This window comes from Podarcis melisellensis (genome assembly GCF_964234715.1).
Source record: "Podarcis melisellensis genome assembly, chromosome: 2".
Classification (NCBI taxonomy): domain Eukaryota; kingdom Metazoa; phylum Chordata; class Lepidosauria; order Squamata; family Lacertidae; genus Podarcis; species Podarcis melisellensis.
Window position 1 is genome coordinate 59058506 of NC_138529.1, and position 13166 is coordinate 59071671.

Here is a 13166-nt window from a genome sequence, read left to right on the forward strand (position 1 = left end):
CAGCACAATAATGGTAAGCACAGCTGCAAACATTTTCATCTGGCCACAGATTTTCCAAAATATGACTCAAATTAAAACTAAGTTTGCTCTCTGAGGTTAAAAGATGAGCACTGTAGCAAAAAGAAAGAAAAAGAAAAACCATAGAAAATTATTGTCTATGCATAAAACTAAAATAAATACCTGAACCCATGTCAAGTTCACTTGAGAACTAACACTTCATTGAGATAATATATTTGCCTCAAGAATGTTCATTTCCTGTGATAAAAAGCAATGAGTAGTTCAGTTGAGTGGAATATCCTATTTTTAAATTTGGTAATCAACATTTTAAAACAATTACCTGTTCTGAATGCACCACTACAAATGAGTCAAGAGCTCCCAGTGGAATGATTTACACCTCTATAAAATTAATTTCAACAGCATGGCTATCTATAAATTAGAAATAAAAAAACTGTTTCTTTTAATTTTGATGACACCAAATTTTTGATTTGGTTCTTAAAACCAATTTGGTTTTTCTATCTAACATCGTATCATCTCAGGGTGGCTTACAATATAATAAAACAGGAAGACAAGATAAGACTTAATTCAACGAAACTTATAAAAGCAGTATAAAATACGGAACCACAACCTGGGCTCTTCACTTGCCCAAAGAACCACAACTCATGCTCTTCACTTGCAGTAGCAACATATTTCCTAATAATCTCGCAAACCCCCTGGCAAACATGAGTTTTCACCTGGCACCAAAATCCCAATGCCAGTCATGACTCTAGGAAGAGGATATTCTCTTGCTAGGATGCCACCACAAAGAATGCCCTATCCCATGTCACCACATAATGCACTTCAGCTGATTGGTAGAACAATGAGAAGGGCCTCCACTCCAGAACTAAAATAATGGGCAGGCTGATGCAGGGAGAGGCATTATTCAGTTGTTTAGATCCTAAGATGTTTAGAACTTTGTGAGTATACACCATCACCTTGAATTCCACCTTCACCTTCTTCTCTTCTTTGGCGATCACTCGTAGCAGCTGAGTAAGATTGTCTTCCATAAACACGGTTTTAACAATGATTCTGTAAGTGACTGTGGAGGTCAATTCTGGATCCACACGTCCTTCCACAGTGGGGACATTGGTTCCGGGCGGGAGTTGATCACGGTGTAGATTTGCCAAGCATGCCTTCCTCTTAGCACATTTCTCCCTTGCATCCTGAGTTTGAGTGTCTTCAAAGCCCATGACACCTTTGGTAAAGGCTGTTCTCTAATTGGAGCGCTCGCAGGCCACTATTTCCCAATTGTTGGTGTTTATACTACCTTTTTTTAGATTTGGCTTGAGACAGTCTTTAAACCTCTTTTGTTGACCACCAGCATTACGCTTTCCATTTTTCAGTTCGGAATAGAGTAGTTGCTTTGGAAGACGGTAATCAGGCATCCACACAAGTTGTGCATGACCAGTCCAATAAAGCTGATGTTGAAGAATCATTGCTTCAACACTGGTGATCTTTGCTTCTTCCAGTACACTGTTATTAGTTTGTTTGTCTTCCCAAGTGATGTGTAATTTTTTTTGGAGACACTGTTCATGGAATCTTTCGAGGAGTTGGAGATGGCATTTATAAGTGGTCCATGTTTCACAAGCGTACAGTAAGGTTGGTAGGCAGCCAATAATAAATTGTCCAGATCATAAAGAAGGTATATCTAGGTCTAGTATAATGTTGTGAAATATTTAAGCCTGTAAATTTGTGTGCTTCGGACTGGCAAAATGCATTATGCATTAATCCATACGTGGGATGTCATTGGAATTCTTCACAAGCCTAATTCCAAGGGAAATGATTGAATAAGGGAAATTCCAAGGGAAATAGCTGAATAAGTCTCCAGTCCTATATACTTACCTGGGAGAAAGTCCCATTGAACTTAATATGACTGACTTCTGAGTAGACATGTGTAGGGTCTTCTGGCTCCTTAACAGATTTATTGTGTGCCATAGCTAATGTTGTAATAAGCCTTTAAGGAACTATGAGACTTTAGAATTTTAGAAATCCAGTTGTAGAATGTCCTAATTCCTTATGATACCTGAAAGTACAACCAGATCTCTCATGAGGTGGCCATCATATGATCATAATAGTAGTGGTTGTTTTCTGTCTCTGGCACAAATATGTTTTGGGCCAGGCTTTATTTTCTAGTTTCAACATTGTGATGGCAAGTTCAGGATGACTTTTTACAGGGTTGGAGTTGGATACTGGAGTCTTGTATTTCTGTATTAATCTTTATTTACACATTAGAGCATACAGGCTTTATGAAGCTGATGGTTATACTACAGTTTCCTTCTATGCCTGCTAATTCTGACTTTTGACTGAAAAGGCTTGGTTTCAGTTACATAGCCAGTTTCCTTTTCATAATCACTATTTTCTTTAGGTGGAATTTTATGCTAATCGGTACCCAATTAATGCTTGCTTGATAGAATGAGTGTCCAAAGTACTGGTATGTGAGCTTAATTTTACATTTCTAATCAGAACCTTAATATGGTAGTTTTCTCTGAAAAAGATAAACAATACAAAAAGGAAGTCGGTACTTTTGGTTTACGCATTTAAACTTTTTCCTTTGCTACCAATATAGATCAAAGCAATACTACATTAACATATTCTTTTGAACTGCAAATTTAGTGAATTTAGGGTGTAAAATTGGAACTGTTATTTGTAGTGGAAATTGGGGGGATAAACCTTTAGCTTTTGGCTGACCTCAGTTACAGACAATTTCTCATTCCTGTTTGTTCCTGGATGGAACTTCTCACCTCCTCCAGTTGTAGCACAGAAGTTGTTATTCTTCTGTAGCTCAAAGCAAGCAGCTCAAAGCATGCAATGTGAAACTGCAGATTAAATGGCCTAAACCTAACATGTTTATTCAGAAGCAAAGCCCAGTGATTTTCAGTTGGCTTTACTTTCATGTAAGCATGCTTAGGTATGCAGCCCAAGATAGAACTTTTGGACAGGAAGTGAACATGCTTTACTACAGTGGAGAATGTATTGGATAATGCATGGAAAGTGATATTTGTGACCGGGTTGCATTTGGACCCAGTTTAAAGGTAAAGGGACCCCTGACCATTAGGTCCAGATGTGGACAACTCTGGGGTTGCGGCGCTCATCTCGCTTTACTGGCCGAGGGAGCCAGCGTACAACTTGTCATGTGGTCAGTATGACTAAGCTGCTTCTGGGGAACCAGAGCAGCAGGCAGAAACGCTGTTTACCTTCCCAATGGAGCGGTACCTATTTAGGTACCTGTTTAGGGAAGCTTTTAATAGGTTATTGTATTTTAGTGTTTTGTTGGAAGCCACCCAGAGTGGCTGGGGAAACCCAGCCAGATGGGCGGGGTATAAATAATAATAAATAATAAATTATTATTCCTATTATTATTATTAATCTACTTGCACTTTGATTAATAATAATAGTAATAATAATAATTTATTATATATTAATCTACTTGCACTTTGAGGGACGCAGGTGGCACTGTGGGTAAAACCTCAGCGCCTAGGACTTGCCGATCGCATGGTTGGCGGATCGAATCCCCGCGGCGGGGTGAGCTCCCGTCGCTCGGTCCCAGCTCCTGCTCACTTAGCAGTTCGAAAGCACCTTTAAGTGTGAGTAGATACATAGGTACCGCTTTATAGCGGGAGGGTAAACGGCGTTTCCGTGTACTGCTCAGGTGCCGGTTCGCCAGAGCAGCTTCGTCATGCTGGCCACGTGACCCGGAAGTGTCTGCGGACAGCGCTGGCTCCCGGCCTCTAGAGTGAGATGAGCGCACAACCCTAGAGTCTGTCAAGACTGGCCCGTACGGGCAGGGGTACCTTTACCTTTACTTGCACTTTGACGTGCTTTCGAACTGCTAGGTTGGCAGGAGCAAGGACCGAGCAACAGGACCTCACCCCGTCGCAGGAATTCAAACCGCTGACCTTCTGATTGGCAAGCCCTAGGCTCTGTGGTTTAGACCACAGCACCACCCGTGAGCGTAAACCCAGTTTAGTGCACCCTAAAACAAGGCTAGGGAACCTGTGGTCCTCCGACGGCATTGGACTCCCAACTCCAATCCTTACCATTGGCCGTGTTGCATGGTGCTGGTGGAGAGTCCAATGACAACTGGAGGGCCAACAGGTTTCTCAGAAGCCAGACACTACCGGTCTATTGTAAAGGCTGCCAATGTCTATACAAGCTTTGTTTCTTATAATTTGTGGTTGCACAGCTGGACTTTTGCCACTCCAGCATCATATTAGTGGGGTGCTCTTCCTAAAGGTCTGCACACCCACCTCAATGCCAATGAGCAAACTTAATGATTCAGAAAAGCCTTTGGGGTTATTTGAACTAGGCTGAACAATCACAATGGCTTCTACGGCTTTTCGCTGGCATTTATTTTGGTTTTTTTCTTCAGCTCATAGCAGCAATGAATCTGTTTTTACCAGTTGTATGGATTTTAAATCAAGTTGTTTCTAAGCTACTTTGGTCATCCCTCTCCCAAAAGGTGGGCTATAAACGCTTTATTAAATTAATAAACAATGCAAGACTTGGAATGCCTTCTCAGCACTGTTTATGAAAAATACTTCTGAGCTATATATATATATTTAGTCATATCTGGAGACCTCAGTGCACATGCCACTAAAAAATAGGTTGGCCTTTTAACAGGGGCATTCTGAAAATGTCAGATCAGGGGCATTTTGTGCAAGTCTGGATTGTAATGCTGCAGTCGAACCCCATTAAAGGAGTTCAAGATTTCCGTGCAAATCTCTGCGCTGAAACCTAGGCAGGAACTTCTCCAAGGAGGAAGAGAAGAAGCATCGCCGCCTGTGTATTGTGAAGGAAATCCGAGACTAGATGCCCAGAGAAGGGGGGGGGGGGAATCACAAGCCTCTGGCCGTTTTCGTTTTTTCGGCGCTTAAACAAGGTGGTTGTGTGAATTGGGTGGGAAAGCGAGGCTTTCTTTCACGTCTCTCCACCATAAGCTAAGCATCCAGACACCTCGTCGGTTGGAACCGTCTGCCGAGACTCCCTGTGAGGGAGGAAGGTCAGAGGGGTGCTTGAACAAAAGGAGCGCCAGCAGGGCTAGGTTGGAAATCTGATCGGGTGCGACACAATCTCCCCTTGTCTCCGCTTCAGAATCAAAGTCCCTTCGACGGCTGGAATGGGGGGGGGTGTTTTATTTCGAAGGGGCTGCTCAATTTGCGAGAAGGGCTAATCCAGCGCACTAGTTTATTCTGCCTCCTTAAACTCTTCTTCACTTTCGCGCCTATCCTTCCACAGACAGGTGGAGCAGCTTCAGGTCGTACCTTCTCTTAGCTGCCTTGAGCCAACCCGCTTTGCCCAGTTAGATCATAATTTTAGCTTTTCCTCCAGAGCCGGCCTTTGGTTCGGAAAGTTCACCCGGTTCAGCACCGCTGTTCTCTCGGAAGAGGCCCGCTGAAGTTGGAGCCAGAGGATCATGTGCAAAAATTAGGCGCAGTTGGCAACCGCAGAGCATCCGGGTGCGCAGGAATGGTAACGCTCCCGAGGATGCCCTTGGGGCGGTGGGATTAGTTCGAGGCTATTCCGGGCTCGGTAAGCTGTGAGCTGCAGTTTGCTTTGAATTGTAGCCCCGGTGAAGATCGGTGGGCGTCTTTTTCCCGGGGGGAGGGGGGCCTTCAGTGAGATGGCCGGTACTGCAGCTTGAGTCGATGAATGAAAAGTTGTGTTAGCAGTTGGGAGCACTTCTCTTGCAAATGTGTTCTTTTTTTCTTTCTGTTTTAAGGGAGCCTTTCTCACCAAACTTACTTTATTTTAGTCTGTCCCCCAAATCCACGTGCTATATATGGACATGTTAAAAGTTAGGCTTGATCCCAGTAGGACATTTTTCCTTGCTTTTCTTTCTCCCTTCCCAGTATCGTTGCCCGCGCAGGCGCCATGGGCGGGGAGGGGGACAGCTGCCCCCCATCAAGTAAATAAATAAAAATTACCAACTAAACTAACTGACCAATTGCATCGCAGATAATTTGGTTCTGCCCCCCCCCCCCAAACGCAAGGCGTCCCCACCCCCAATAAATCCTGGCTACGTCCATGACAGGCGCCCCCGACCAAGAGACTTGTGCAACGGTTTTAAAGTGGCAGGCGGTCTTTTGCAAGGCTACTCGGGAGTAAGCCTGATTGAATCCCTTGGGGTTTACAAGAATAAATATGCACGATATATCGGCTTGCCTAACAGAATCGCTGGGCAGCCTATGTCCTACCTAACGAGAGATGACCGTGGTAGGGCGGGGGACTTTTATTCTGACACCTTAGCCCGGGTAGGTGGACAAGCGGGCACATCGGATGTCATTATTTGGCAGCAGATAAAAGTCACTGGCCTTATTAATACTAAGCAGAGAGCTACTATGATTGTAGTCTGTGTTAGTGAATGGCTGGCTTCCCCCACCAGCACTGGTTAAAAACACCTCAGGTGATACCATCTTTTGACAACAGGTAAGACTCTTTTGTTCCTCCCCTCCCGCCTTGCTTTTAAACCGCTGGAGCGGTAAGTGCGTCGCTTTAGAGGATCCCGAGTGCTTAGCGTGCAAGTATTGCGTTAGGCTCCAAAAAGTGGATCTTGTAGAGAGTTAAGACCCACAGAGCCCAGCGAGAGTTTTGAGTAAAAGCTCGTTTAGGATCTCGCTGTTAGTAATGGATGCGAGGTGCAGTGGAACCTTCTCTTTTAAGATGAGTTGGAAAGGGAACGTTTTGTATTCGTGCTCAGTAGGATATGTGTGAATAGCAAAGTCAAGTATATTAGGATTTCACCGCCTCGCTTTGTTTTGGGGTCTGGGGGACACCTTGCAAGCTTTATAGCAGGGGTGGGGAGGAAGAGTAGGTGTTTTAGGGTGGTGTAGTATTAAAGTGTTCAGCCTTCTTCGCCATGCCGACTTGAAGGTGATTTTGTCTTGCATTCCTGAAATGTGCAAAGAGGAAGAAGTAGGAGACTTGTTGCTTTCTTTTTCATAATTATTTACTTAGGGTTGCATCTTCTTTTACATATCGAAAGGAAAAGGCTTTATACAGCGCACCCCCTCCCCTTAATAATTTGATCTCACTGGGGAATGTATGACCTCATGGAACCTTCTTTAAGTTCTCCTGTGAAAGGAAGACAATGTACTGTATTTGCACACACACAAATATATATAGCAAAACAGCTGATCTGGGACTCTGCAGGGGGAAGCAGCTGCTGTGCTGGTAGTTTTTGATTTGGAAAAATAGCTGATGGAGAAAGGGTTAAGTAGCTCCCCCCCCTACTCCTATTCAACCTTCCTCCTAGAGGTCTTTTCACTTTTAAAAAAACCCAGTGGCATGCATGAGATTTGGGGGGCTTGCAGACAGGTGCTTGTGGGATGGGTGCTCTTGATGTATGCATTTTTTGCGGTTTCCACACAACATGGTTGATATAAGAATGGCAGCCTGTATGCTTCCCCCAACCTCATCAGGATTTACCCTTTCTGGGTTTAAAGTATATCTATACTGTATATCTAATTAAGTTTTCTAAAAATTTGCCAACAACTCAATACAAATCCCTGTCTGGAAGCACCTAAGGGGTTTGCTATACAGTAACACATTAATTGTTGCTTGTATTGATTTAAGTACTGTATTCCCCATAAGCAACTTCCTGAATTTTTGCTCAGTTTTAAAAAATAAAACTTCCTCTTTATCTATAGCTTACAGTTTGCATATGAAGAGTCATGTTAATAGGAATTGTTGCTAACTAAATCTGTAAATGCTTGCTTCTTGTAACATCCATATGAGCATGTGCCTGAGGGTGGCTATGACTGCAAGTTCGGACAGAAAATGAATTGGGTGAACATAATTTCCTGTATAAGTTTTATCTTTTGTGGGTTGCAAAAAGTTGTGGTTAATTAGGTAATTGTAATCTATAATTCTTACATAATTAAAATTGTTTCTGCATATTTGCTGCTCACTGATTTTGGTAGTTCTCTATAAATTGTTGATGAAACTGGACTCTAAATCTGAAAGTGAGGTCTAAACTTTTAATTTCCCAGATGACCCATTAGCTTCCAAGGAACTACTTGGAATGACTACTTGGCTTTTATTATTATTATTATTAATAATAATAATAATTTATACCCCACCCATCTCGCTGGGTTTTCCCAGCCACTCTGGGTGGCTAAATTTATTTAGTTGTGTATATAAATTTCTGTAGGTTTAGCACAAGCCAAAAAAAGGCAAGCTCACTCACCCAATTAATTTCAATGGGACATCAACACACATTTTCTGGTTAGAACTTGTATCTATAGTTGTAAAATTACAGCAAAAAGAAAAATTGAGAAGGCTAACAGTATGTTAGTGAGGAGCCATGTTATGTTAACCCGAATATACTAGTATATTCCGTAACTTTTTAAAAACTGAATTCAAGTCAATTTATGTGAGATGCATTAAAGCAGCTTTAGTGTTCTCGGCTTTGAAAAAAAATATTTTTTTTCTGATCTGCTTATGCTTTCTTCTGACACACAGCAGCTAGAAGCATCCCTTTTAATGAAGACAAGATTGGTGCTTGTTCATTGTACATACCTTTTACTTTCACACAAGTTGTGAAGCCTCCATGGAAAATTAGTGTTAACATTCTATAATCATAGGTCATTTATGGAACCAAAGTTTTGCTTTGTTTTTGGGGTCTCCAGTAGTTGACCGCTACATTGTATGCTGAGCACTGTGATCATTTATTTAATGGGCTAGTATCTCTTAGTGGTAGCTATAGGGGTAATCCAAGAAAAGTAACTCATTGAGTTCCATTGATTTCAGTGGGTGAGAGGTTTTAGGATGTTTGTAATCAACATGTAAATTAATACAGTATGTAGTAATACTGTATATTAAAGCAAGTGTATTCACTATTGTATTTTGGAGAGCTGAACTTTCAAAAGCATGTAAAGCGGAAAACTTTTAATAAAGAATTAGCAGGGGGAAAAGAGGTTAGACAGGTATACCTCCAGGATACTTTAGGTACAAGACGTTATGTTTTGTCAGGGTTGGGCAACCATTGGAACCTTCCAGTCTGATAAGTCTACATGACCTTTTGCTAGTCATTGTGGCATGCCATTTATTTTTTATTTGTATTGTTTTCCTAAAGGAATTGCCATCTTCAAGACAGCCACACTCTGCTGAGTCAGGGATTCTGTTCCACCCAGGAACCTAGCCAAGAAAGGCCACAAAATTTATCAGCTTATTCTTTCCAGCCACCAACCCAAAGCCCTTTTTTCACCTTCTAAAACACAGGACAATTGTGAAATCTTCCCCATGAGTGTCAGTAACCTCCCATCTGTGTCCTCTATGTATCAACCAAGCATGTTTAACTATGAGCGTCCAAAACATTTTATCCAGTCTCAAAATACATATCAAGGGAAACCACAGCCTCCAGGACCAGAAACCTCTGCTACGCTTCCAAGCAGGCAAACCAAACAGTCTTCCATTCTAATCCAGCCTTGTAATCCTAATGAGAAGAAGTTTTCTTCCTCTTCATCGCTGAGCTCGCCAATCTCACTCTCCTCACCTTCATATAGTGCTTCATTTCCCGTAACACCTGCATCTGCACAGTCTCCTGCTAGCTCCTCATCTGGGCAGAGGATTTCATCCATGCATAACCAGTCCCCTGCGGCATTCCTTTGCTCCGTGTTGCCCTCCCACTTTGATTATAATAGCCAAGGTCCTTCCTCAGTGGAGTCAAAGTAAGTATGTTCTTTCCCTTTGAAGTATGTGTATGTATGGCTCTTGAAAACCCTTGGCCTGTTTCATCCTGTGCTCCCATGTGCTGTACTCAGTTTCAAGTGTTGACTCTGGAGACAGGCGGGGAAACCAGGAATGGCAACCTTGAGAAGTGCCCTTCATTTTGCAAAGTCTGCTTTTGCTTTTCTAAATGCCAAGGGATGGGAGGTATGAGACATGAGACTTCCCAAAGCTTAGTATAAGAGAAGGCAGAACTTGGTTGAAAAATAAAAGTAGTTGCAGAATGTCCCATTCTGTTTTTTAGTTGGATACTTAAACCAGGCCCCAAATGCATGATTATATCTGTGCTCTTCACCTCAGTCTCCCCACCCTGGCCTCCTGGTTGGCGTATGACAAAAGCCATGTCTGTTAAGGGATCCTTTTTAAAGACAGGATAAATTATCTTAAGCCAGATACATATCCCTTACATTTTTCCTGGTTTTAAACATGAATTGTGGCTCTGTCTTTTTGTGAAAATAGGTGGGGGGACTGCTTGACTGATTTATGTGTTGATTGACTTTAGTAGTGCAACCCCCACCAAGCAAATTTGCTACAATCCTAAGAAGACCCAAGTCCAGTTGAACTCAAGAGTTACTTCTGGGTAAAACATGCTTAGGACTGTACTGTTAAATCATAACCAAAGTTAGTCTTTCACTGTGTTTTGGTTTCACCAGAAGCAGCTTAGTCATGCTGGCCACATGACCCGGAAGCTGTACGCCAGCTCCCTTGGCCAGTAAAGTGAGATGAGCGTCGCAACCCCAGAGTTGTTCGCGACTGGACTTAACTGTTAGGGGTCATTTACCTTTACCTTTTTTTTTACTCCCCACTGAGGATGTCTTGAATTTCCGCCCTAGCGATAATTCCTCATAGAGTAGGAATTATTAAGCCAAGCAAATTACACAAAACAAGTGGAATTATTCCCTGCATACAATCTATCCCTCAGTGGAGATATTTCCTGCTTTCCAGTATATTATGGTTTTGATAATGTATATTTAGAGCAGACAAATATATAACGGAGAAAATATATTGTGGGAAATTGAAGAATGAAAACTCTCCCCCGCTACCCTTAAATTCTTTGAAATGTTTTATTGACAGTCAGCTTTCTTGAAAAACGAGCTTCATACCAATTAGGATAAGTGTTTTGTTCCCAGAATAAAGGACAACTCTTTACCCAGACAGAATGCAATGTTCCACCTTCCTTGTCTCTCCAAACAACCCTTTCTTGCTGTGCTTTGAAAAGCTGTGGCATTCATATTCTGCATAATATCTGAAGGGCACAAAGGAGCGCCAATGGCAGGAGTGTTTCCTAATCATAATAGGACTGAAAAGCAGGTGCTACAAAGGCATGAATTTGTCTGTAAGGGTTACACATTCCTGCATTAGCCAGCATAATACATGATACGTATAAAATACTTTGCATTCCTTTAACGCTTTTCATTGTAAAATTGCTAAACATTTTGCCATTATTTAAGTTCTCAGAGGTGGATAATCCTCCCAAGACTAGGACTGCAACCCTAAGTATGCATACCTGGAATCAAGTTCTATTGCAATCAGTATGACGGAATTGCAAGTAAATGTGTACAGGAGTTGAGTGTGAGACAACAGACAGAAGACCCAGTGGTGGACTGTTTGGGGAAGTAGCATGCAAATATAGTAGAATCAGGATTCCTGGTGTTGGTGAATCCTGCTGTGAAATTATTAGGAGTGAATTGCCAAGAAGCTCTGAACTACAAATGCCAAAAAATTAAGGGCTCACAGATTGAGAGCTAATCCAGAGTCTTCCTTCATAAAATAAAAAGATACTCTTGCAATTATCTGTTCAGAGACAGATTCCTTATGTCTCAGTCTTAAAAATAAATCAAAAGTTCAATTTTGGCCATACTGGATGTCTTGTTGGCACATAACTTAGCTCTCTTTTCTATAAAAAATAGTCCTAGGTTGCAGAAAATGAAATGGCACAAGTAAGCTACTGGCAGTACAGTGGTACCTCGGGTTACGAACTTAATTTGTTCCGGAGGTCTGTTCTTAACCTGAGGTACTAATTTAGCTAATGGGGCCTCCCACTGCTGCTGCACTGCCGGTGCCCGAGGTACTACTTCCGGGTTAGTGGAGTTCATAACCTGAAGTGTTTGTAACCCGAAGCATTTGTAACCCAAGGTACCACTGTACTCAATGTATGTACCCATTGAGGCAACATTCGGTATATGTACTGTACCTATTAGTATTAAGTAGCTTGGAGAATGCCCAGAAAATAAGGGGCGGACCAATAGCTTGTGCCTTCTTCCAAACATTAATTATAATATGGGGTCAAATATGTGGCAGGTACCATTGCCACCCAGTAAACTGCATAAGCCTTATTCACATCTTACTTTCATGTAGCATGTTACTGTGATTACTTTAGAACTGGGTCTAAAGTGCCACTTGCTTGGATCACACATACCTGCTACACGTGAGCAGGAACATGTGTGTTTGGCTTTCATCTTAGACAACCATGAGCAGCACGTGGTTGTTTGAGGAAGCAGACACCACATCAGAAGTGTGGCTAGAAGCACAGCCCTACTTGAAAGTAGTTGCAGTAATATCCTGTGAATGAGTGACATGTGACTATGGCTACCAGTGTGTCTACATATGGTGTTGATGTTGTCTTCTGGCACAACAACTGAGTAGCAAGACAAACTTCTAATGGAGCTGCCTTCAGTAGTATGTCTTGTATCCAGCTCTAAATAGCTACCAATTTCACCTTTCCCCTTAAATTAGCAGTTATTCGAAGCCTATGTACAAGAAGCAAACCAGCAGCACCAAACCAGTGCAGAAGACATCTGACAGAGAGATACAAGGAACAAAAGACGCCCTCATTCAAGACTTGGAAAGGAAACTACGATGTAAAGACAGCCTTCTCCATAACGGGAACCAAGTAAGAGATGTATATTATCTGGCAGAGGGGAGCTTGCAAGTTAAGTGACTGAGCTGGATGGCTCTGAGCTTAGTTACCGTGCAGTTTGTGCATCTTAAGCCAGGCATAGCCAATGTGGGGCCCTCTCTCTTAACTCCTATCAGTCCAAACCAGTATGGCTCATGTTTTACTAAAACATGAGGGCACCATGTTGTCTCCGCTGCATTAAACCAATTTAATTAGCTAAAACTTATTTGATGTGTGATCAAATATTTATTTCATGAGTTTTATATATTAAAAACATTTAAAAAATCAGCAATAAACTAAAAACGGATTACAACACACATCAGTATACTACATGTCTGGGGAGGCTTGTCTAATAAATATGATTTTAGCAAGTGCTAAAAGAGCATGTTGAAGACGCCTGCCTGTCCGTAGGCAGGAAGTTCCAAGTGTAGGTGATGCCACACTAAAAGATTGATTTCTTACAAATGCAGACTCGAGATTATGTGACACCTATAACACCTGTAAT

General features: G+C 42.0%; 1 protein-coding gene across 19 annotated transcripts in view; it reads left to right on the top strand.

Moving 5' to 3' along the window:
• Positions 1 to 13166, top strand: part of MYOT (myotilin) — a 54488-nt gene that overhangs the window by 30881 nt on the left and 10441 nt on the right. For 11 of the 19 annotated variants that reach the window (XM_081893461.1, XM_081893459.1, XM_081893447.1 and 8 more), the window contains 2 exons: positions 9540 to 9704; positions 12499 to 12655. In XM_081893461.1, the coding sequence (XP_081749587.1) occupies positions 9540 to 9704; positions 12499 to 12655 (322 nt within the window). Of the gene's footprint in view, positions 1 to 6080; positions 6463 to 9109; positions 9705 to 12498; positions 12656 to 13166 lie in introns of those variants that run through there. The other 8 variants (XM_081893454.1, XM_081893453.1, XM_081893455.1 and 5 more) reach the window with 8 other exon arrangements.